Genomic DNA, 26,513 nt, shown 5'->3' with positions numbered 1-26,513 from the left:
GAAAATAGATAAAGAAAAGACAGGAAATGAGTGAATGAATTGAACGGTCTGGTTCTGCTCTTTCTTTATCAGAGGAAACGAAGGGAAACTGTATGGCAGGGACCCGAGGCCAAGGTTCATCCTCTCACTGAGCCATGGCCATCTCTCCTCTTCCTGCTTTCGCTCTCTAAAATGTTATTCATATCTTCCTCCATCTCCTCTGCATCACTTCACTTGCCTTCCTTTTGTTGACTCGCTCTTGTTTTTTTTTCTCCTTTGTCCTCCATTATCCCACTCAATTCACTTGCCAAACACTTCCAAAATTGAGAGCATGTTACTGAAAATCAGACAAATACTCACTTTGTCTTTGTGCGTTCGAGTTAAACTTTGCTGAGTTTCTTTATGCCTTTTGAAAAAGTATTGTAAACAATGAGATTTTTCCCAAACCTTTTATTCCAACCTGCAAGGAAAACACAACATGTCTGACAGATTCTATATTAAAAAGAGACAATGTGATTGATTAGTCTCTATGCAGACGATAAGTCTTTAACAAACAAACAAACAAAAAGCTGCCGTGTTAATTTGTGTTTCCTGTAAGGCTCAATGCTTGGCGCATATTTGTTTGTTGTAAAATGTATATGTTTTCCCTTCTTTTATCTGTTTGTGACTGCAAGTGAGTTCTCATAAAAAGGGTAGTTCCATTCCCTTGCTTTACATAAAACAAACTTGCATTTTGCAAATTATTTTTGCTGGGGTGAAGCAATAAAGAGAGATGCAAATAGACCTCATGACTGACACAGTAGGTACTAAAAATAACAACAGGTGATAACATCATAGCGATGAGAAGACTGTGATATTCCTCTAATGAATACAAACAATCAGTCACTTATAAAATATGATCGCTTTTTTCTAAATATCTTTTACATTGGTTTGCTTAGGTTTTGCATTAGCATTTCTATGATCAACACAATATTTCTATTGGTAAACAAGCGACCCTTTTTTCGTTTTTATGTTTCCCTTTCCTGAAGTGTGTTATACAGGTTCAACGTCACTGACCTTCACACTTCTATTGGCTAGCGCTCCAACACATTGTATGTGATAGGCTAAGGTGCGGGACATCTCTAAGTAGTTGACCAGCTAGCCAATCAGAGTAGACTGGGCTCTGGTTTCAGACGGAGGTTGAAAAGAGGTGCTGCAGCTTAGGTAGTATGAGAAAAGAAAAACAAACCCTTTAAAACATTAAAGCATGGAAACATGCCACAGTAGAGACAGAAAATATAGATATGAGTCCCATTTGAACTGTATAGTAATGTTGGAGCCCATCTTCTGTTTTCAAAAGAAACTTGGCTTTACAGCAATGCATATTGAGTTGTTCATGATGAGACAATGAGTGTAAAAAAAAATATACATTTGAAAGCATCCTTTTAACTACATTTGCTACCATTCAATATTTTTTCAGAGTTGTGAGGACCTAAAGTAATGTGTTTAGAGTGCATCTCAGTATTTGTGTACTGTGCATGTGTGAGTCTCCACAGTAATTTATATGAAGGCGATTATCTCTGTTACACATGTCCATGTTACACACCTCCTGATGCAAACACAGCTATCACAGGAGTTTAATGACCTGCCACACACACATACACGCGTTCATAAATCAAGCGTGACATGTCAACATATCAGCCTAGCGATGTGACTGCATGAGGCACTTTGGTTATGCTAATCTGACCTATAATTTACTTCCTGTCATGTCTCTGTCATCTCCTCCAGTGTCCCGCTCATGTGTTCCCGCCTCCCCTCCATGTTTACTCAGCTCCATTTGATTTACTCCCTGTTTTGGCTTGTCTCTTATTAGAAACTACATTGCCAAAGCTGTATACAAAGAAAATCAATATTTAAAACATTAGCAAGCAACTGTTCATCCATTCAGGCCATGCTGGGATGTGTAATTGCTTGGGTTGACATCATGTACGATGAAATAATCAAAGCTTGTAATGCAGGGGGAGGCATCAATCAAAGAAGCTGTATACCGGTTATGTTTTTCTTCTTGACCTTAATAAAATAGAATAAAAATCACATTCTCCCCTTTTTTTTATCACTTCCGAGAAAAGTTTTTTCATAAAGGGAGTTGAGGAAGTTAATTTTCCAGCAACGCCCATTAATTTCACACCATTTTGTCAGTAAATCTGCAGCGGCTTGGCTCAAATCCAGCATCATAAAAAGTCTACTAAGTGCCGGGGAGATCGAAAGCCTCCTCCTTCTTTAAGAATTAATGTTAGTTTAACGAGAAAAGGGATTTAAAAAGTGTTAATGGTTGAGTTAATGGCTTTTTTTCCTTCTTCTTTCCCCCCCAAATACTGCAGCCACTGCAGATAGATGACAACTTCTGCGGCCAGGACTTCAACCAGCCTCTAGGGGGCACTACTGCCATCGAAGGCATCCCGCTGTACGTGGACAAGGATGACGGCATGACCTCTGTGGCGGCCTATGACTACCACGGACACACTGTGGCATTTACTGGCACACGCAGCGGACGCATGAAAAAGGTAGGCATCCTGAAGAGTGTGTGTGTGTGTGTGTGTGGCTTCATTTTTGATGACTCATGGATAACTAAACTTGGAGTAGAGGCTTAAAAACTCTTCAAACAGGCAAAATTCAATAATCCCTTCAATCCTGATTGGCTCAGAAGCTTTATTCAAAGCCAACGGTACTGTATAAAAAAGGAAAAATCTAATTATCATGGCTATGGGATGTTGTCTTTCTGTAAGGGACAGGAGTGTTGTTCGGTCATGTGTGTTCAGGCTTTTTCATTGTATGGTTCGTACTCATAGTGAACATTGCGAGATATAAAACAGTGCTAACTGAGATAAAACTGATGGAATGTGATTAAAATGGGAATTCAAATGCTCCTAAAAGTACAAAGTACAACGATGTTACATGATCCTCAGAAAACCATTTTACGATGCATTTTTGACGGTCATTCGTTTTGGCAATGCTGACAAATGGTTTCGTGACTCCAGTAATCATCTTTGAATATATATTTAAATACGTGCACATTTTAAAAGGTGCAATGTATAAGATATGGACAGAAATGTCACTTTCTGAAATAATTACCTAATAGTATCAACAGATACTTTAGATGTGTAGAGCTGGTGCGGTCTGACAAACTGTGTGGGTTTTATCTTACAGTGTTGTTTGATTGTGTAGTCAGTCACGTCAATAGCCGGAGAGTGTATCTGAGTGGCTTAAAGGTGGGTAAAGATGATTTCTTATGTGCCTCCTGAGGTGAATAAACCCATGTTTTGTGTGGGTGTGTGCATCTGTGTGTTTGTTTGTGTGCTTGGAGTCTCAAAATCTACCCTCAATCAAAGGCAAGCAGTAATTTCCCATCATGTTCAGCATACACACAGCATGCAATCCCTGTGTGTGTTTGTGTGTGCCTGTGGGTTTGCAGTATGTGTGTGTACCCTTGTTGAGTAGGCCACACGGCATGTGTGCCAATCAGCCGCTCCTTTATCTGACATCCAACCGAGCCGTGTTTTTTTTCTACTTTTTTCCTCAGCGGGACATCTCATGTGTGTCCGTGTCACCATACTTCGGGGTGACTAAATATAACAGTCAACTTAAGATAAAAATAAATGCATAAATACATACACATCACACAATGAACAAAAAAATAAGTATTATTCACATTTCATCAACGGCAAGATTTAAATATGACATATTAAAGAAAGTTTTAGGTACACAATGCCTTCATTTAAGGCACTTGTGTTTTTACTTCACACAGTCATTTGTTTGTGTGGAAGTCTTTGTTTTACATCGTACTTCCTCTCATATTCTGTTAAAGTGTATGAAATATTCATCTGCCACCATTTTTGAAAACCGTTTGACAGTTTGATCATCAGGCCTGTGCATTTCTGAAGCACCTCGAATCACTGTTGCAGTAATGCTACCGTCAACGACTTTCATATAGGCTACAATAATGTGCACCACACACACACACACACACACACACACACACACACACACACACACACACACACACACACACACACACACACACACACACACGTGCCTCCTTACACAGCTTCCTGTCTGTGCTGTTTTGCTAAGTCGACTGAAACCTGGCCCACTAGTCCTTGCACCTGACCCCTGCTCTGCGTCTGGGTGCAGACAGATGATTTGTGTGGGTTTGTCGAGTGTGTGGGGTCAGCAGATCCCGCATGATACCCGCTGATCGGAATCCCACTTCCCTTCAGCCGGCGTGACTTCCTGTGCTCAAGGATGGAGGGGAGGAGAAGGGTGAATACCGAGGTGGACGCTGATGCTTTCCTCACACAGATCAATGCAGATGCTGCGGGGACATGCAGGCGTCTGTAGGAGTAGGGATATGACGAGACAGGACTCTCGTTTTTCCAACCTAGTTTGAATTTAACCACGCCCACTTCCGCATGACGAACGCAGTCGGTGCCTTCCCTCTGACACAGGATGTGATTTGTTTTAGCCTTAAATTAGATCTCTCCAAATAAATTGGAAAACAACTCTAGATTTGTATAAAACAGAATTTGGAGGAAAGAAGGAACAGAGGATTAGAAAAAAGGAGCCAGGCTGAGGCAAATGGGAGATAGTTACAGGCTGTGTGGTTTTTATTGCTATTCATTGGAAGTTAAACTGTGCTCGTTGGTCTAATGAAATGTAAAGCTGCAGCGTATTGATGTCTGCACACACGCACACTCATTAGAATTCCTCAGATGCGACCGCTGCTGAGTGTGTGTCTGCCTGCACGGACACGTCTCGGCTGCCAGACTCCGTGTATTGATTGATATATGAATTTATAATCGTTAGTGTAAATCTTAAACCCAAGGCAGCCCACTGGATAAGTGATGGTGTCTGTCTATGTGAGAGAGACACAGCTGTGATGTAAGACAGGGTAAATATGGGCTTCTTTACATCAGCATGACTCATCAGAATGCATCGATTGACTAAGCACAAGTCATGTACGTATAACATACCCATCTTATGTTTCCATTACGGTTGGTTTTATGGGTTTTTAGTTACAGGTTTTGATTGTACGTGCAATGACTGACGCTGTTGTATAAGTTGCCTTGTGGAACGCAATTCTGACTCGTTAAATTATTTTTTACAGTATTTATTGGCTGATAAAGAGCCTTATGTCAATGCTAACTTTAGGATGTAATATCAATGTAGCCTTTGTTAGGATAGTAAAGCTTTGGCATTGAATGACAATTATTGAGATAGAAGCAAATCACAGATGGCAAACTGCTAATTCATGCTGAGTTGGATAGAATATTTAGCATAGTGCTTATGATGGAGGATTTGGAAGCAAATGGTGTGCAAATATGGAGCCTTGAGTCAAAAAGATATCAACAACTTTTCAGTAATAATTAATGATTGAATCATCTTTCCATTTGGGACTGATTGAACAAATCACTTTTGACAAGACAGAATGTTAGACTTTTTTTCGACATTTCATTAACTACATGTCTAAAAAGAGACAATACAATGTTTGAGCTGGTCAGGAACATTATTTCTTGACCTTGGAAATGGTCCTATAAAAACATTTACTTGGATTCCACTGACTACATTTTATCACTCCCTGATTTAAATGTTTCTTGCAAATGACTACATGTCTGTTTCTTTACTAAACTTGAAGTTTGCTAACAAACTCCATCATGAGCTACTAGTCATACCACTGGCTGCAAAACTTTTACCTGTATGGAGCAATTGCTTGTGTAATGTGTTGTCTCTTCTACTTTTCTTTGGCGACCAACAGAGCAAAAATGGCACTCCTTTGTCAGGATTTGGTGCAAAAAAACTAGCAACCAAAACATTGTAACTTTTGACTTCAATCATGAGTAACAATGCAGTGGCTTCATGAAAAGAACTACTCCAAGATACCATTGACATGGTGGTCCTTTAAGCGATGTTGGATGTAGAGTTCAGAATTACATATTGAACTATACCATACAAGACACAGGCCTGCAGGATAAGAAAAACACGAGTTGCAGGGTTTTTAAAAGATGTAAACTATGATTTAGGATGCAGGATCAGTGTTGGTTTAGGCTGTAGAGAAGTGTTCAAGAGATGTAGGCTGCAGTTTTGTTGCACGGTATGATGACAGACTCCCTCTCTCCTTGTCAGAATCCACCGGTCTTGAACACAATTACATTTCTCCTTTAAACACCGCAGTACATCACTTTGTGGGGAGACATGGTGTAGGTTGTGGGCCGATAGCTTTTAACAGCAGGAAATTGCACTATGGGCCGCCTTCTGTGCCTTCTGCCAGAAACATCCTTAAAAAGCCCCTTTCAGATCGCGGTTAAAACCTGGAAATCCTTTCTTTCCCTTCTTTCCATCTCCTCTTTTGTCTACCTGGGAGAACAAGGCACTCTCGCCACATCAGGAGAGATGAAAAGAAACTCTCAGCAGCCTGAATTATTTTCAGAATAAGAAACAAAAGCAAGACAGGTAGAAAGAAAAAGGTTGGTTTACTCCACAGTGTATACTGTACTGTAGGTGTGTGAAGGTAGATGTGTGTGTGTGTGTGTGTGTGTGTGTTTGTGTGTGTGTGTGGATAAAGGGAGGGGTGGTTTCATGTCATTTCATCATTTCCCTGCTTGCAGCAAATCCAATTACTTTTCCCTTTCCCTTCTATCTTGGAAGATAGTCTGAGTGACAGGACAGATTGGAGCAGCTAGCGAGGTAACTGTGCCAACCGCTTGATTGACATAATGCTGGCACTTCACTGCCTTGAGACACTGAGACAAGTGAGACTAGTTAGACTTCGGGGCATCTCAGAGCCAGTGAGGTGGATCAGGAGTTCACCGGCCCTGCTCCTTCCAATACATCTCTCCCACTCACAGATGATCTAATTCCCTTTCCTGGCAACATGTGCTCTCCTCAGCTTCTGTGTGACGGCAGTGACATGCTGTGTACTGCGCCTATATCTTCCATATACCTATGAACCTCCGGCTCTCCTACACTCTGTTCACAGTATTCCACCCTCCCAATGAAATCAGCTTTTTAGCAGTAAAATAAGCTGTATGCATTGTTTGAATTGAGCCAGGATGCCTGCACTATACTAAGCAGTATATACGAACATTCTAACCTCACCTAATACAACGACTGTATGAACATACTTACCCAAATTGCTTGTAAAATAAGTCTAATTTGTAGATGTTCTGATTTAAGTATTTCCAATTTTATTAAGATTTACGTTTTCATATAATCTGGTACATTGAAGATGAAAAGGTTTTTATTTTAGCTTTACATTTTTTGACTTAATTTGTCCAACATGAACTTGCTCAAATCAAAAACTATTTTTCAACATAAAATGTAAAAAAATAATGGTATTGAAATAAGCCTTGCATTTTTTGTTTATTTATTTTTACATGTATCTTAGGAAAAGACTATCCAACTCTTATCAAAAGTAAAAAATAAATAGAATCCGTGAGGCCTGTAAATCATCTGGCAAGCATTTCAATTGATCTGGGACCATTGAAAGAGTATATATACATATATATATAGTTTATATACACACCAGTTGGAAACACTGGTCTTAGCAGTATATCTATCTGGAAACCAGCTCTGCAGTGAATGAGAGCTCCTTGGATCTGTTCCTGGAGTTCGAGACGGCCATGCATGCATTGGCTCTGCAAACTTAGCAGTAAAACTAGCTGTCAGAATGATGAAGCCTAATCAGGAAACATGGGATGGGAGGTAATTTAGCATGTGAATGCTAATTAGCACTAGCATTTAGACTGGCAGACAATGATTGAAGCAGTGCATCGGCTGCTCAGCCTGCTAAAAACACCGGGCTGGTAGAGATGATTGATAATCTCTGCGTCGGGCTGCAGTCTGTTTGCATGTGTGTGTGTGTGTGAGTGTGTGTGCCGACTATAGCTTCTACAAGGCAAACTCATAATAAGCAGATGAGCACAACACCTGAGCACACTAATTCCATCTTTATCCCATTTGGTAGAAGTTAGCGGAGTCATTTCCTATTAGTTTCTCAGAATACACAACAGGCTTTTTTTTTTTTGTCTGTCATTCATGTCGGCAGTTTGTTCCTTCAAGGAGTTTCTGGTAGTTTGGCATGCTCACCGTATGTTTTGACATGTGTATGAAATGGGATATATCAATGTGTCAGTGTGTGAGAGCACCAGTGAGTAAATCGTGCAGAGATAATATTACTGCTAAGCGGTCCTAATGTTTCAGTGAATTATCATCCTCACCCTCTGCAGGTCTTATAGTTTTCCTGTCCTCAATCCCCCCCTCCCCTCTTCCCCTCTGCTCCTTCACTCATATGTCACCTTCAGATCCCCCCTCCCCCAACCGAAGTGGGCTAGATGCCCACAAATCCGCCTCCCTAGAGATTTCCTGCGTGTGTGTGTGTGTGTGTGATCTGTCCTTCTCTCCTCTCCCTCTTCCTTATCTCCTTCATCCATTAGTACATTAGTGTACGTCAGCATGGGAAAAAATTGCTATCTCTGCTGAGCCTTTCATGAGAGAGAGAGACACAGAGAGGAAGCATGATGGAAGAATAGATACAGACATGTAAGACAGATACAAAGTGATACGATGGACCTGGAGCTCAATGGGGGGCTATTGACAGCTGGCCTATCCAACAAGACTAGAATAGGTAATGGACAGGGCTTTTTATAAGCAATAGTCTGGCATATTTATTGGAAAGAAATTCTATCTGACAAAATGAGATGCAGAACATTCAATTCATGATGTCAGCTGTGCTCAAGATGAAAAAACTAACAATTTCATGATCATACATACAGTATATACCAATTGTGACTGTGATGGTACTGTTTTCAGTTTATGTTGGTTTGTTTTTTTATTTGTTCCCCCCCCCCCCATTTTTAAAGGGTTTCAAGTAAATTTGTCTTTTTAATTATTTATTTTTTGAGCAACAAGTGCCTTTTTTAATTGATAGTGTTGAAAAGAAGAGAGGGATGACATGAAGCCACTGATCCCAGGCTGAATTCAAACCCAGGTTCCCAGAATGTGGAAAATCTAAACCCAGTACATGGCGGCCCGGCATATTTGTCTTTAAAAACATTTCATTTGTGAAATGTCTGTCTTTCATGTAAATCTAAGTACTTATTTCTGTCCCGCTGCCACACAGGAAATGAATGCATAAGTACACAAATGAACTAATGGACCGGCTTTGACATGTTTAAATGTCTCCTCTAGACTGATCTGCATTTGAATCCCCAGGTGTTACTTATTATAGGAGGAGACAAACGGACAGAATGTCGGGGGGGAAGAAAAGTGAACCCTTTCTTTCAAAGTCAGCACAGCATTAGATGAGGATGGAGCGATACAGAAATAGTCCTTTATAGAGCGCTGGCAGAGTGATCTGAATTACAACAGCAGGACCTCTGCTACCTCCGGGACGCAGGCGGATATGATACTGTTCTGAATCACTTATTAGAGGCAGCCGCTGCTAATGTGCCTCTGTGGTTGTGGGTTCAATTCCCAGATGGGCTATCACTTCATATGTATTACCCCCTGTGTCCTTGAGCAGGGCATTATCTCAGCAGTCCCTCCGGAGGAATATGGCTCAATGTTAATGGATGGGCGATGTGCATGGAGAGCTAGATGGATGGATTAGTGGGCTAATGAATCTTTGATAAGAGGGAAGGCTTTGTGAGTGTCAAGAGACAAAAGGAAAGATCACAGCTAAACCTATCAACTGTGAGACGGATTTAAATCACACACAGGCCTTCAGAGGACGACTTTGGGATTGCCATTTCCGAAACTAAGTGATGTGCCCCTTGGTTGTAGTAATTCTATCAGAAAAAAAGCAGCAAAATCCAGAGTTTTTGGACATATCCATTTAAAAGTTACCATTTTACCATTGCTATATGTTATAAGGAAATCACCTTTTTCTTGTAATGGAGTACAGTGTATATACATTTTCAAAATGAAATGATGCTCTGATAATTGGGTGATTTAGACATGTAGGTGGTTTGGGTATTTAGATGTTTTAAACTAGGAGATACCTTAATTGCCTACCTTAACAACAATCTAAAAAAAACAAAACAGTGCCACAACATTATTTTCCAATTATTTCTTGCAACCTCTCCTTTTGGTTACCTCCAACGGAGAGTACTCCACGATATCCGTCAGCCTGTTGCTCACTCTGTCTGCCTCTCCGTCAGGTCTTGCACATCAGAGATTTTTCTGTGGAAACAGCCGCCTGCTGTGGCTGCACATTTTGTTGATGAGAGCACTGAGACTCAACAATCAAGTCAAGTTTATTTATATATACTACATTTCACACCACAGGCTAGACATTACATGAACAATAAAAGCAAAAGTCAAATGGGCATAAATCTTACAAGACAAAATCATATAAGATAAAAAGGTATAAAGACATAAAATAAGATTATAAAAAACATCATACAACCAAAAGAAATAGAAAAAAGGATGAAAGATGCCCAAAGGCTCCATCATGCCTGAACTATTCGAAACAGTTGGAAAATAAATGTGTTAATCATTGACATTTTCCTGCTTTTTTTACATTAGAAATACATTTGGGCAAAAGCAATACATTTTCTTTTAGTATAACTCAAGAATAGACACTTACTACTCAAAATGTTTTTTTTGATAATGTTCTATGCATAAATGACCGTAGTGCCAATCTCTTTCCCACGTTGCATTAGTTCCATCTGCCCCCCCCCCCCCCCCCCCACACACACACACACACACATACACTTAAAATCAATGGACATATGGCTATAGTAGGAATACAGCCGATGTAAGAATGTTAACGAGGATGCAACCCAGTGTTAACCCTGAAACTCCCAAAATCCTGCTCCCTAACCCCATGTACTGTACACAACCCCAGCCCTCAGTCTGAATGTCCCACTGTGAGGGCATGTGCGGCCACAAGCCGAGGCAGACAACACACACATATGCAGACACTCTGCAACAGCCAGTGCTGTGTTTGGGACAGCTGTTGCGCTGATGACCGGTGTCAGGTGCCAGTGGCTAACTTCGTCTCATCGCAACATGTGTACGCCCGGCTATGGGAGGTGACGGTTGGACATGTGTCTCTGTATCTGGCGGGCATCTGGAGAACAACTGGCAGGATGGCGCTAGATGTGTGTGCCTTTTGTTGTTGGTACATTGCACTGGGCAAAGATGCGACTGTTAAAGATGGTGTGTTTGACAGTCTTTGGTAATAGCATCAAGGAAATGACGCTGCCTGTATTTGTGTGTGTGTGTGTGTGTGTGTGTGTCTGATTAGAGGGCCAAAGAAACATTTCAGTGTGTGTTATGTAAATGTCTTTCACATCAAGGGAAGATGCAGCCAGCGTGGGTGTGTTTGTTTGTGTGTATACATGTACATGTCATTAGAGGGCACATGCAGGAAAGGAGTCAGACTGCGAGTGTGTGTGTGTGTGTGTGGGGGGGGGGGGGGGTAAGAGGACCGTAGAGAGGGCATTTATAAATATACTTGTATGTAAATGTGTATTAAAGGGAATATCACTCTCCCTATATGAGCTCAGTTTCATCAGTTTGTGTTTAATGAAGGTGTGTGTGTGTGTGTGTGTGTGTGTGTGTGTGTGTGTGTGTGTGTGTGTGTGTGTGTGTGTGTGTGTGTGTGTGTGTGTGTGTGTGTGTGTGTGTGTGTTTTACATATTAGAGCAGCTGGGCTTTTCTTCATGTATAATTGAAGCTGCCCACCTGATGCCAGGGCAGCTGCCAAACTAACAGCCCACTACACACACACACTAACGCAAACAGTGCCAACAGACTTTTTCTGTATCTCTGAGTGTGTGTCTGCTGCAGAGGGGAAGAGAAAGGGCCAGCTGCACTGTAAAGCCTTTATCAACTGTTCCTCTAGACTGCCCCATCTGCCTATCCATTAATACTCTAACACACTACCATCCCAACATGCATACATGCAACCTGTCTGTCATTTCATCAAACGCACACGGCCTACGTCACAGTCAATGGGGTCCTTCACGACAATTATGCCTATTATCTGATGTCCCATGTGAGGAGAATGTGTGTGTCAACTTAGTTTAGATACCATGACACGCCATTCACCTTGAATAAAATGGGACGATTAGAGTAGAAACAACTCTATTGTGTGGTTTATTCCTCATGATTACATCAGAGATTATCTTCGTGTGGATGACATAATAAAGGTTTCCAGTCTTCAGATGAGATCTGAATATCCTGGACAATCAATCTAATACATGAATAAGTATTTCATCCAGAGCTATCACATTCTCTTTTACATATAAGCAAGCATGTTTTTATGTTAAAGATTCTTCTCAATATCAATATATTTGTCAACGTTTGCGTTATATCTATTCAGTGTTTAGTCGATAAAATGTCAGAAAAATGACCGTTTGTTAAATTCCTTGTCAAAGACTATACAAATATCAAAATATTCGGCAGTTACCTTTATGTTGATCGAACTAATCGATATATTGACTAATCATTGCAGGTAGTCTTAAAATATCCGTTAAGCTGTGTAATCGGTTTTCTTTAATCCAGTTTGGTTTTTGCTCATAACCGTAGTTCTTCTATATTTTCTAGTCCAACTGAAGCCAAACATGTCAGCCAGACACACGTACAGGTATCAGTCTATAGCTCAGCACCCATACGTTGATGAGAGATACTCAGAGTTGTTGGGGTCGAGGAGATACAGTATAATGAACAGGGAAATAAGAAGTTGAGTGTCAGGGAGCCGGAGCAGAGTCCTTGATGATGTTTATGATATTGATTGGCTACTCTCCACAAGCTTTCTGATTTGGAGATTTGTGAACGTTGTGATTGCAGCAAGTACATCTCATGTCTCGAGTGGCCTCTGCAATCAGGGACAATGACCCCTTACTGCATGTACACGCTCTCTCACACACACAAACTCACACACATTCGTACTTAACTAAAGTTCTGGTGTGTAGAATTTGTCCAAATCTGTGGTTTCTAGAATTGCTTGTCTTTTATTGCGTTTAGTTCATCTTCTTTATGGATCTTCTGTTGTTTTACGTCCAAAGGATTACATGTCATCAGACTGCGTCCCCTGCCACTTATAATTGATTATTTGCCGAAACTCAAGGGTGCTATTAGGCACAATTAACATTCTGAGTAAACTTAAGAGTCCAAAAGCCTTTCGAATCAGCTAACTAACTAATATTGTTCGCCCTGCCGGCCTTCAATCTCCAGATCTCGACCATTGTTTTGGTGTTTGAAATGTTATCATATCTGTAATAAAGTACTTTTACTCAGGTATCATTTTTAGGTACTTGTACTTTACTCAAGTGTTTTTATTTCATGCTACTTTATACTTTTCACTCCAATACATATATTTTTCACAAAATTAGTTACTAGTTACTTTAGAGATTCAGATTATTAACATTATACAACACTAATAAATAAATGAATTAATGAACTATGATATATAATAATAGGTTAATATATCCATCTGCAGCATATCAAAAGATTAAAACTAGCTCCACCTTTATCAATAGTGATGAACGCATAATTGATAATAATTCAGTAATTTAATATATATGATTCTGAAATGGGTCATTTAGCACAATAAGTACTTTTACTTTTGGTACTAGAGTATATTGTGATGCCAATACTTTCGTACTTTTAATTAATTAAGATTTTAAATGCAGGATGGAGCTTTTTGACACTGTAGTGTTTTTAGTACTTTTTAAACCTTTGCAAATTTGATTATTAGCGATTGCTAACCAGTTATACAGCTAAACATGGCTTGCTGTTGGCATGGTGAAGTATTCCTTCCCCGGTAGCAATGACGACACTGGCAGCATCTCGTAATGTCATTTTTCTGTTGCAAAGATTTTGCATTTGTTTACTTGCTCTCTCCGTGTCTCTTCCCTTCAAACTGATCTGGCACACAGACAAATATCCAGATTATTTTTTGTGTGGAATTGCTCAGCTGTATGTCAGTTCAACTACATCAGAAAGTTCTTAAAGTTTGGAAGTCTGTGAGTTTTTCTCAGGGAGGGGAACAAACAAATAGACGTGCATTAAGACACACACAAACAAACAGATAAGCAGACACACACCGGCAGTATGGGAACATATACACACTGATAGTGAGAGAATGGAGGAGGACAAAGCCAACCAAAGCTGGTGTTGTTCAGCCATCTGGTGTGTGTGTGTGTGTGTGTGTGTGTGTGTGTGTGTGTGTGTGTGTGTGTGTGTGTGTGTGTGTGTGTGTGTGTGTGTGTGTGTGTGTGTGTGTGTGTGTGTGTGTGTGTGTGTGTGTGTGTGTGTGTGTGTGTGTGTGTGTGTGTGTGTGTGTGTGTGTGTGTGTGATCGCCTGTGTGCATTGTATCTGGATACAGCAGAGAGAATGACTTAGATTACCAAGACTGATATCAAAGTCACACTGTAGGACATGCTCCAAGTGCCAGACACACACACACACACACACACGCACGCACACACACACACACACACACACACACACACACACACACACACACACACACACACACACACACACACACACACACACACACACACACACACACACATACACACACACACACACACACACACACACACACACACACACACACACACACACACACACACACACACACACACTCCATTCTCTCTTTGTAGCCTTTTGGTTTTCGCTGGGAAGCAAACAAAGCTTTCAGCTGAAAGACAAGCAACCATTGCATTGTGCGTGTGTGTGTGAGTGTGTGTTGAGGTCTCTCCTCTAATTGAAGTGTACAGTGACTTGGCATGCTGGCTGATGTCAGCGAGTCATATGGAGGAAGAATAGAAGAAGAGAAAGAGAGAGAAAACAAAAAGGGGAGGGATGGACGGGTGTAGAAAGCAATGATGGGAGAGGAATGGAGAGAAAAAGAGATAAAGGATGGAGGAGAATGGAGATGAGGGGCTGGTTAGACAGTAACAACAATCTAATGTGCTTAGTCTTTCCCCAGTGGAGCCTAACGCAACAATATTTAATTTCATGTACTTCTTCATATGTTTGAAATCATATTTCTGTGACTCAGATTTATATTTGATGAGGACATTACTTTTAGCCTTTTTACTACAGTGCAATTACATAAGCATGCATCATAAACTCATAACAGTTTCTCCACAGACAAAATATGCTAGCCCCACCTCTCTAGAACAACGTATCCATTATTAGCTAGTTTTGTTTTCAAGGTATGCATCTAAACAAATGTGTTTTCATGTTTAAGATTTGACTCTTGACTTTTTGACTCATGTTGCTGTGTGAGGTGAGGTGTATACCACATAGTTTGTGGTTTTGCATGAATTGTTATTGTTATTATACAGGGATGCACCGATCTAACTCTTTTAGTGTCAAAACCCATACTTGGCCTTTGGATATTGGCAGTTAGAACCAATCTTACAACAGCACTAGTTAACAATGTGTACCCCTTACTTTATGGAAGACAATGGTGCTGTGTCTCAATTTGGAAAGTCTTTAGCACACAGTGTACATGTTTTACACTGTAAACCCTGCGGTGTCTGGATTTTGACCGTGTTGTGTTGGCTCAAAACGCACAAAGCTGCTGTGCCCTCACCGCTGTTGGTTAGCTAGCTAGATAAGACATTATTAATTTCATCAGAAAGGTCAGTACACACTGCTTTGTTGACCCAATGAAATGAATGGCGGTTCTTTACGACACCAGTATAGAAGTACGATATTTTATTTGTATACTGCTGTGTTCAACTGAGTAACTTTCCTTACACAACCAACATGGCAGTCGCTGAGTGTGAGAAGTGTCCAGGATTCCACACTTAACTTTTGCACATCATGAATGCAACATCCCAGTACATAAAGTGCATTTTGTGACTTACTTATGCACTCAAAATAGCAGATGTTAATACAGAAGTACGCAGATTGAAACACAGCATGGGCTTGTAAACCCCCCCCCCCCCCCATGCACACACACACGCAAACCAATTAACACTTCCTAAAAGTAAAAAGTAATATCCTTTGCCTTTTCATTTTCTGAAGTGTGTGTGTGTGTGTGTGTGTGTGTGTGTGTGTGTGTGTGTGTGTGTGTGTGTGTGTGTGTGTGTGTGTGTGTGTGTGTGTGTGTGTGTGTGTGTGTGTGTGTGTGTGTGTGTGGATTGGTCTTGTGCTCGGATCACCTTTTGAGCCAGCCACCAGATTTCCGCCCTTCACTAGCACAATACACTAGCTACCCTAGTGTGCATTTGTGTGTAGATGGGTGTGGAAAGACTTTGTTCCTTCACGTCTTTCCTTTGGTCCATTTACTCTACAAGCCAGTATCTAAATTGAAATCTTTAAAACTCTTTAATCCGGCGGTTAGTAGTTGTATATTTTTCATCATGCAATGACATGTTCCTTTGTGTTTCATGTGCAGTGTTAGATTAAAATGGAACAGAGGAACAACATACATGAGAGCAACCATATTTCACAATATATTTAGTAAAACAACAATTTTATTTAGCTTTTTGAACAAGATTAATTAATTAATTTTTTGTTTGGTTTGGATACTTTCACATGCCTCTTATTTCAAACGCCATACACTAACCTACTTCCTCCTTTTTTTTCATTGTATTTCTGCTTTGCCACATTTTCTTTCTCATTATTTATTTCCTGCTTACTCTTGCTGTATTTTCTATAAACACATAGAAAACTGCACAAACACATCTAGTAGCAGAAATGAGCAGCGTCTGTTGAAGCCACGGCACTGAAGCAGAACCATCTACTGATGAGAAAGAGCAGCAAGGTTAATCCATCAGATTACAGCAGATTACAATGCACCGGGGACGGCTGAATTGGAGATTATAGCAGAGAGATGAGGGGCAGAATAATGGATGGATGGTTGAGCGTGATAGAAGTTAAAGGATCAAAGATAGATAACGGGATGGACGGGTGCACTTGTTTTGATAGGAGCTTGTTCTAGTGTAGCCTTGTTTGACCTGCTGTCACTCGTTGTGACATCACTGAGGTTAATACATACATTTAAAATGCCCTTTTTTCTCTTTTACTATCAAGCAGTATATGAGTGAATGTTGTTTCAAATTAATAGTGTATATCTAGTGACTGTCAAATGAACTGTAGAAAATATAGCATGCAATAATATAGTTAAATAGTATAAAATACACCAGTGCTCTGAATTACAGACAAAAATACAAACAAACTTAAAATAATATAGAAAATAAATAAAGTGGCCACAATAATATGTAACCATTTGGCAGTATGTCAAATTATGATTTTCTTTAATGTATTTTATTAATCATATATTATATGAAAATTACTTTGTTAATGTTAAGTTATATGTTTTTACATGGTGGAAAAAAATCCTTTTTTAAATGTTTTTAAATGATAGTTAATGTTGTTTTCATTGCTATTATTGTTATTATCATTATCATTATTACTATTATTGTTATTATTATTGTTGCTGTTGTTATTATTATTATTATTATTATTATTATTGTTATTATTATTGTAAACAATATGAATTAACGCCTTTTGAACAAACACTACAGTTCATCTAGTGAGGCTGGACTCACTGAGTGGGCAGAGAGTGTGTTGATAATCTTTCCTCTGACCCCGTGTCGTGACATTTAATCACATGAGGCAGTCACGCTCGAGGTAAATGGAACCATGAAACCTTTGAGACTTTTGACCAGGTCACAGGAACACACCGCCGTCTGCAGCAGAGCACCACAACATATGACTTCCTCATGCTGAGAGGAAAAACAAAGAGTCATTTAAGGGAGATCAGCTAAGGTAGTGGAGCTGCTTAATGTGGTAATAACACAAGAGTGAGTTTAAAGGCAAAGTCACCACATCTTGATATTTAATGACCACTTTAACTTAGATTCTCAGTGTAATTATCGTCTACATGAGTAGCCTTAATTGATCCTCATTTGACCAAAGAGTGTAATGTTTGATCTGATGGCAATGACCTATACTTGGGGACCAATATGTGGACAATCCTGGGTCAATTAAACAAGGGCAAAATTACATTATTACACATTTTACTTGGGCCCGCTGGTGCGCATACAGGGACCTTTATTGGTGTCCCAGAGGCCTGGTTGGGAAACCACTGGACATACAGTAAGCATTCACATTGTTTCAGTATTCACAGACTCCATGGTGAAGAAAGGCTATTGGGTTTAATCACCCACAAGAAACACTCCCCCAAAGCATCAAATTGCTTATTAATTTGCTTAAATGTGAATCGTTATATTAGAACTCTCTGAGCTTTGGCTGTTCTCTCAATCTTTCTATTTGTATTACCACTTTGTTTAATTTAGTTGTTTTATTTACAGTAGGACCAGTTGTAGTAACCTGCATGGAAAACATAGTGAATAACGAACATACCCTGGAAGATACAGAACAGACTGAGACTTGACTGAGACAAGTAGAGGAGGCAGTGGGGACAGACAGAGATTAGAGATGAGAGGCCTCTCCACACTCTCCTGTATCAGACCAACAGCCTGCATACTGGCCAAGAGTCTGGCTGTCTCTTTCTGTCTCTGTCTGTCTTTCTCTCTGTGCCAGACAAATGACAGAATGTGGAGAATAGGATTTTAGGGGAGAAATGCTGGGAGACGATGGGATAACAGATTCTAGGACAGCATGGGTGTGTTCACTTTTGGACAATACTCTCTGTGGCTGTGAGCATGTCTATGGATGCATGTATGAACTTTTAGGTATGTAGAAACTGAAGAATACACCCAAATGTACAATGGTGTTTTAGGGCTGTTATTGTTAAAGATTAATTCACAAATCTTGGAGTGTTTGACTACTGAACCACATGACTTTGCAGAGTTGGAACCATCTCATCTCAACAGGTCACAGGAAATGCTTCATGCTCATGTGACAGTATGGAACATGGAGATATTGTTTCTCTTCCAAATCAGTTTAGCTTTCTTCTAAATATGCCAACAACTCTTTCAAAGTTGTCATTTCTAGCATCTATCACAAGTAATACCTTTTTCTAAAGTCATCCACTGCATAACTCTCATTTACTTATTTACCAATTATTATGTGGATTGTTTTCTCTGTATATGTTGCCCCCACACAGGTTGTGGTATATTGATTTCATGGTAATTGAATTTGAAGAAATCTCAATTTGATATTGCAATATAACAATACAACTACATAAGAGGCTGCGCTGCAAATATGATGCATTCTTCCCTGACATCTGTATATGTATAACAAACTAAAGTAGGTTAAAATAGCACACAATGAAGAATCAAGCAACAGCTCTTAACCAGGAACATTTTTAGATATGATGCGGGGAGCTGGGATATGCTTGTAAATAAATTGAATTTGAACTTGACACTCAAGTATTCGGTCACAACTGGACACCAAATCTTTGGCTTTTTAAGCATTTCTGAAAATAGCGGTAGAGACCAGGGTCACGACATTGATCTACTCGAACTAAAAAGTCTTATCTCCGCTAGACATATACATGTTTCTCTAATTCATAATGATTTAATGCGTCAAAAGTAAAACCAAAACACCCACAAACCCCATTTGCATTGTCAAATAAAACCATTATCCATTTATTTTCCAAATGTTCTCGTGAATACTGACATACGCCAACATAGTTACGATTGCCACAGGGGAAATGTTACTGCAACTACTTGGCATCAAGCAGGATTGGAGCCGATGCGGGACAGCATGTATACGGTATATATATTTATATTGCTTTCCTGCCCTTTTGTGTATTTGGATTGAACCAGCAATCTGCAGTGTTGCTCCCTTGTCGGCCATCGTGAGCCGTTTATTTCTGCAAAGCACTGCGAAACATTTTTAAGATCTTCACTCAGCCCCGGGGCGAAAGCTTGTATACTGGCTTCCAGAGGCAAAGCGCTTTCCTATGAAAGCATGTGGGGAGCTGGGAACAGCGAGGTCAAAGGTCAACAGAGAGGAAGTTTAATAAAGAGAGAAAGGGAGGGCGGGATGTGGAAAGGGGGAGGGCGTTTGATTGATTGCTTCCTGTCTGTGCACCCTCACCCCGCTACTCCGTCCACTTCAGCGTCCTAAACGGTTGTTTATTAAAAATGACGTTGCTATAGCAGTGTGTAAAATATAGAGGAAGGCAGTTGTAACCACACTGAGCTGATAAATGATGTGGCTTTGAAGCATTTACTACACAGCCGTATATAATAGCCAATATCTATAATGAGGAGAGTAATAATAAGAAAGAGCAGTAAAAGCCATAAAATGTTGCAGTAAAATCATTCAAAACAGAGAAAGGGCAAATCGGACAAGGCCGTTATTACTTGGTGTGTGTGTGTGTGTGTGTGTGTGTGTGTGTGTGTGTGTGTGTCTGTGTGTCTGTGTGTGTGTGTGTGTGTGTGTGTGTGTGTGTGTGTGTGTGTGTGTGTGCGTGCGTGTGCGCGTGTGCGCAGGGTCAAACTGTGTCTCCCTCTGCCTTTCTTTTTTGTCTCCGGGGTAAAGCTGCTATTCAACACTTCCCTTTGTTTAACCTTCTAATTGGAAGACATCTAGGAGGAGTGCATAGTCTTTTATAGCATCACAAGTCTGATCTCTCTCACACACACACACACACACACACACACACACAGTATAGTCTCCCACAGCAGCTTAGAGAAAGGAGAAAAAGACAAAAAGATCAAATTATCAGCTACATTTAATTACCCACAACTAGACAGACACAATAACAGAGCTAAATCCAGATTTGTCTGCGCTCAGAAGAGAAAGAGGAAGAGATTTGTTTCCCTCCCTCCCTCTCTCCTCTCCCTCATTTCTGTGCAGCATTTTTTTTTTTGTCTTCTGAAGGCATTGCTGCAGAGTGAAGTGATGACAGCTTATCGGATTAGGGATCGCCGGATAATAAATACTCTTGTTTGATTTCTCCACCCATACTCCTTAAACGTGATTACTGCTTACTGTTACCGCCAACATGACATTATGGCGAACTGTGTGCGACTAAGACATTTGCAGAATATTTTAAGAGATGGTAAGAAGTGATGTCTGCAGAGGGGGAAGGATGCTGAGGGATGCATTGAGCCGTCACTCCCCCCTTTCATCTTTCTTCCTCTTTATCATTTTTGTTGGCGTTCTCTTATGACCTTGTAACCACTTTCTATGAAAACACATGGAGCTGCAGCCTCTGTACAGAATGTTGTAGTGCCTGCTGGCTGTGCAATTGTGCTTCCAAGATGATTTACTAAACAGTATATATTATAAGTGGATAAAATAATACCTATATGCATATGTGTTCTAACATAAAACTCAATTCTTTGACGTTCTTTACCTTATTTTAGCATTTTAATCAGCGTTGACCATCTTTTTAGCCAGTTTTATAGCAAAACATCATCAAAGGCAAATTAAATTATAGCTAATCCATCCATCCATCCATCTTCTCCCGCTTATTCGTCAGGGTCGCGGAGGTATCAGCTCCAGCAGAGAGCCCCACACTTCTCTCTCCCTGGCCACATCAACCAGCTCTGACTGGGGGATTCCAAGGCGCTCCCAGGCCAGCGAAGAGATATAATCCCTCCACCTGGTCCTAGGTCTACCCCTCGGTCTCTTCCCAGCTGGACGTGCCTGGAACACCTCCCTAGGGAGGCACCCCGGTGGCATCCTCACTAGGTGCCCGAACCACCTCAACTGGCTCATTTCAACGCGAAGGAGCAGCGGTTCTACTCCAAGTCCCTCCCGGATGACTGAACTTCTCACCTTGTTCCTAAGGGAGATGCCAGCCACCCTGTGGAGAAATCCCATTTCGGCCGCTTGTATCCGCGATCTCGTACTTTCGGTCATGACCCATCCTTCATGACCATAAGTGAGGGTAGGAACGAAAATGGCCCGGTAGACAGAGAGCTTTGCCTTCTGGCTCAGCTCTCTTTTCATCACTACGGTGCGGTAAAGCGACTGCAGTACCGCTCCCGCTGCTCCGATTCTCTGGCCCATCTCACGCTCCATTGTTCACTCACTCAAGAACAAGACCCCGAGATACTTGAACTCCTTCACTTGGGGTAAGGCTTCATTCCCTACCTGGAATGGACAGTCCATCGGTTTCCTGCTGAGAACCATGGCCTCAGATTTGGAGGTGCTGATCCTCATCCCAGCCGCTTCACACTCGGCCGCGAACCAATCCAGTGAGTGCTGAAGGTCACAGACCGATGAAGCCATTAGGACCACATCATCTGCATCCTCACCCCATACTCCCGCAGCACCTCCCACAGTATCTCCCTGGGAACCCGGTCATACGCCTTCTCCAAATCCACAAAGCTCATGTAGACCGGATGAGCGTACTCCCAGGCCCCCTCCAGGATCCTTGCGAGAGTAAAGAGTTGGTCCGTCGTTACACGACCAGGACGAAATCCACATTGTGCTCCTCAATCTGAGGTTCGACAATCGGCCGGACCCTCCTCTCCGGCACTTTAGAGTAAACCTTCCCAGGGAGGCTGAGTAGTGTGATGCCTCTGTAATTGGCACACCCTCTGAGCCCTCTTTTTAAAAAGGAGAACCACCACCCCGGTCTGCCACTCCTTCGGTACTGTGTCCGACTTCCACGCAATGTTGATGAGACCTGTCAACCATGCAGTCCCTCAACACCCAGAGCCTTCAGCATTTCTGGGCGGATCTCATCCACCCCAGGGGCTTTGCCACTGTGGAGTGTTTAGTCAATAAACATTATTAAATTAAAATGAATGAATGAAAACTCGGCTATTTGTGTGGTCATTGCAAGCGATGTCTGTACTCAGCCAACGATCACCTGTTATAGGATGGACATCATTCCAACACCACTGTACAATTGCAAGCGAATCGCCCAATTAAACTTCCTGTCACATATCTTCCATTTAAGTTTTAAAATGTATTGTTCTGAATCAGGACCTCCGGTATTTGGATCAAGTACTCATGAGAGCAAGATTTGCAACGTTAAGCAGGCTAAGATACAATATAGGAAGAGACAGACCATTGACCTCCGGCTGAAACTACCATCTTGATTTGTATTTTTACATTATCATAGCACCAGATGCAGTAGAGGGGACTTAATGCAGAAGCCGGTCTGTATTTAATTTTTAATTGTTTATCGCTTCTTTGCCACAAATCTAGTTTCAATCTCTCTTTGTCTTCTAAGGCTACATGCAAATTAGCCGCCTGATTTCAGACGGTAGAGGTAATGCTCTGAAGCCGAAACGCTACAATCTGTTCAAAGTACAATAGTTGGGTATATGTAGAAGTTGCTTGAGCTTTCAGTTCTGACAGAAACAAAGCTTACCTGCCAATGAAATGACACATTATGGATGCATTTACACTTTTTAACATCTGCCTAAAATGTATCTTTAAACCCTGCCATCACTTTTTTCAGTGTCCATTGAATGTGTCTTAGTTGCAAAGCCTTTGCTCTTTTGCTACCTGAAGTTTGAATAGGTTCTAACCTCTTAAGAAGGATTCCATTTCAATAAGAAAAGACTGGTTACAGATGTTAACAACACTGAACCCAATCCAAATCATCACTAATTATTTTTCTTCAATGTAGCAATATCTACTGCTAAATTAAAATAAATACACTTGAATGGAGTTTAGATTAAACATGAATGTACATCTTTTTTAGCATGTGCCAGAGGTAGTTTTAATCCAGCCTTGAAAATGTCTTTGGTGCATTAGCTTTGCCTAAAACATCACATATCACCAAATATGGTGCGCAAATATGTACTTTCATATTTGTGAGCATGTGAACCTGGCAAGCGTGAGACCAGTTTGTAGTACAGAGGCTTTAATCTGACAGAGCTATCAGTGTTTCTGCTCCACACACAGTGACACTGACCAGACGCTCTAACTATGAGCGTGTGCTTCATGTGTGTGTGTCATTGTGCTGTATTCACTCTCTGAACTTGTGACCTTGCTGTGAACTTCACACCATTCTCATTCAGTGAGCATCACACTGAGCCTGCTAGCAACATTAGCTAATTACAGCTGGGATGCTTGTTGACTTTCTCTCCCTTAAGCCATAGTGCACCCGCACGGGCGTGCACGTTATGCCCCACAGCACCACTCCAAGGCAGCCGTGTCTAGACAGACTTTGGCGTGATCGCTCTTTCTCTGGAGAAACAGACGCTCATCTATTGAAGTCCGCAGCCATGAGTCCATTGGTATTAATGTCAGAATAGAAGCCGTGGGACTTTTCTAACTATTTTTATTTGTCGGAAGAGTTTTAATTACTCATCTGTTATGTTTTGTTTATTTCAACGCATACAATTAAAATGGGAGACTTTATATTGGCAGGTGCAGATACAGAAAGAGATCAATGTCAATGATTTCACCTCAATTAAATACTACGTTACTTCCCATAATGCCAGATTTAAATTCAATTGAAAAAGTACTGAAAGAAGTATGGACTAAGAGTACTGATGCATTAGGTTGTGTTATGGATAGAGAATTCATAGAGAGTAAGATAGAAACCAGAACAGCTTCAGGCGGACAGAAAGTCCAAGAGAGTAAAAGAGCTGTTGTCCACATCCTCTCCAGGGAGACAAAGGTCTCCATTGTAATTCAGTTGTTGCACTGTATTTGTTTTGATCTCCAATGTTCGGGGCTTTTTTTCCGGTGTCATATCCCGTACTATGTCTGTGTGAATGAATGTGCGTATGTTTATATGGGCCACAACGCTCCCAGGTGTCTGTCAGCTGGTGTCAAGCCGTAGCGGTGGCTGACCTTCACCTGTAGTTTTTGATGTGTGTTGGCCTTGTAGCTGATTGAAAATCTTCAACGGAGGCAGGCAGTTAGCCAGAGATGTATGTCTTTTTATCTTCCAAATGCTTGACGAGATGTGCTTGCAACACCAGTTCTAATCAAAGGAACGTTTTACAGAGGCAACGGCAACAATTAAAGGTCTTTTCAATTTGCATTTCAAGCATATTATGGTTCAGGGTGAATTAACCAAACTACAGGTGTGAAAGCACACTAATGAGCCTGGCTAATGTTGGAAAACAGCCCCATACCAATAATACAGAAAATATTCTCATACTTTTTTCCACATTGTGATTCCTCTTGTGCAGGTTAAGAAAATATATCCACATGTTGTTGACCTCAAGATGCAAGGCAGTTTAAAATGTTTGAGCCAGCCTTTGTTGGACTTAGCTGTTTGAGGTTAGCTCGTTGTGCCAGGACACTATCAGAGAGGCTTATTCGTAAACTGGAGGCACTCATCACAGCTGGAAAAAACGTGAAGGTGAACAAGTCTCTCAACTTCTCTAGAGAATAACTACTATGTTCACTCACCTCACAACAAAGAAAAAAAACTCAACCTCTACCGAATATCAGATATGCAATTTTCCATGGATTAGACGCAACAAATCAGCATGTGTGACAGGTGGATCATTCTGTCTTTTCCCTCTCCCTTTTCTCACTTCATATGCTTGTTGCCTCCTGACGTACATGCATTGATAAGTGTTTAAGTGATAAGATATGTCTTTGCATTAGTAATATTGGATATTACTTCACACTCAATCTCATTACTAATCATGACATTGCAGACTATTGCTTGAAGTGGAACAAGACCCCACAAAGATGGGGCCTTTACAAGGAAACAGTTTTTCGTGTGTGTTATGTCATCTCATATTCAAAGCTTGCATCTTACTCCTGCTGCAATCTAATTGGATTGAGCTTTTACTGGGAAGCGATGCATAAATCTCTCGCAGAACATTTCCTATCAAATCCATTTAAGGAAGTTCAGATGAGTGAACAGCTAGGGAAGGAGGGCTATTTGGCTGCTACATTGTTTGTGTGTGTGTGTGTGTGTGTGTGTGTGTGTGTGTGTGTTTGTGTGTGTGTGTGTACGTTTGGCGGACGTGAACTTATCAACCCTGTCGCTAACATTATTACCCTCTAGCCATGTGGCCTTGGAGTTAACACAAACAGACACACGCACACAAACACACACCAGGCCAGTCTGCGATGCCTGTTTCTCCGAGTGTCCTGGCCTGGAAAGCCAACAGAAACAGACAGCCCCAAAATATCACTGCAGGGTTCCCATGTCAACACTAGCAGATGCAACATTAATTCAATCAGCCATGGAAAGTCACCGAGCGGAATGGGTGTGCGAGGGCCAGCGTCGCAGAGCAGCAGAGGCAGAGTTTGGGAGGCTAGAGGGACTTCAAACTTATAAATATATATATATATATATTTTTTTTGGGGGCTTTTTGCCTTTAATCGGATAGGACAGTGGAGAGTGACAGGAAAGTGGGAGAGAGAGTCGGGTTGGGATCCGGAAAGGACCACGGGTCGGGAATCGAACCTGGGTCACCGGCGTACGGTGCAGGTGACCCAGCCAGTTACGCCACGGCCGGGTCCTAAACTTATATTTTTTAATGATTCCTTTTATATTCCGGGTCATTTTGCTGACACTAGTGTTAACAACCCATTCTGAATGTAATTTTTAAATGGCTTCAGACATTTCCAAGGGATCAGAATATAAAGAAAAACATCTATGAAATAGTCTCCTGGATAACCCTTCTGGGACTTGCATAGCATCTTTGTACTACTATAA

At 41.0% G+C, this 26,513-nt stretch overlaps 1 protein-coding gene across 1 annotated transcript in view; it reads left to right on the top strand.

The window, feature by feature from the left end:
* Nucleotides 1–26,513, top strand: part of plxna1a (plexin A1a) — a 217,393-nt gene that overhangs the window by 19,733 nt on the left and 171,147 nt on the right. Inside the window, 1 exon segment of the mRNA XM_063884697.1 lies at nt 2,340–2,522. Coding sequence (XP_063740767.1) covers nt 2,340–2,522 — 183 coding nt within the window.

The sequence above is a fragment of the Eleginops maclovinus genome, chromosome 1, assembly GCF_036324505.1.
Source record: "Eleginops maclovinus isolate JMC-PN-2008 ecotype Puerto Natales chromosome 1, JC_Emac_rtc_rv5, whole genome shotgun sequence".
Lineage (NCBI taxonomy): Eukaryota > Metazoa > Chordata > Actinopteri > Perciformes > Eleginopidae > Eleginops > Eleginops maclovinus.
Note: the sequence above shows the minus strand (reverse complement) of the source record. Positions and strands in the feature narration are given on the sequence as shown.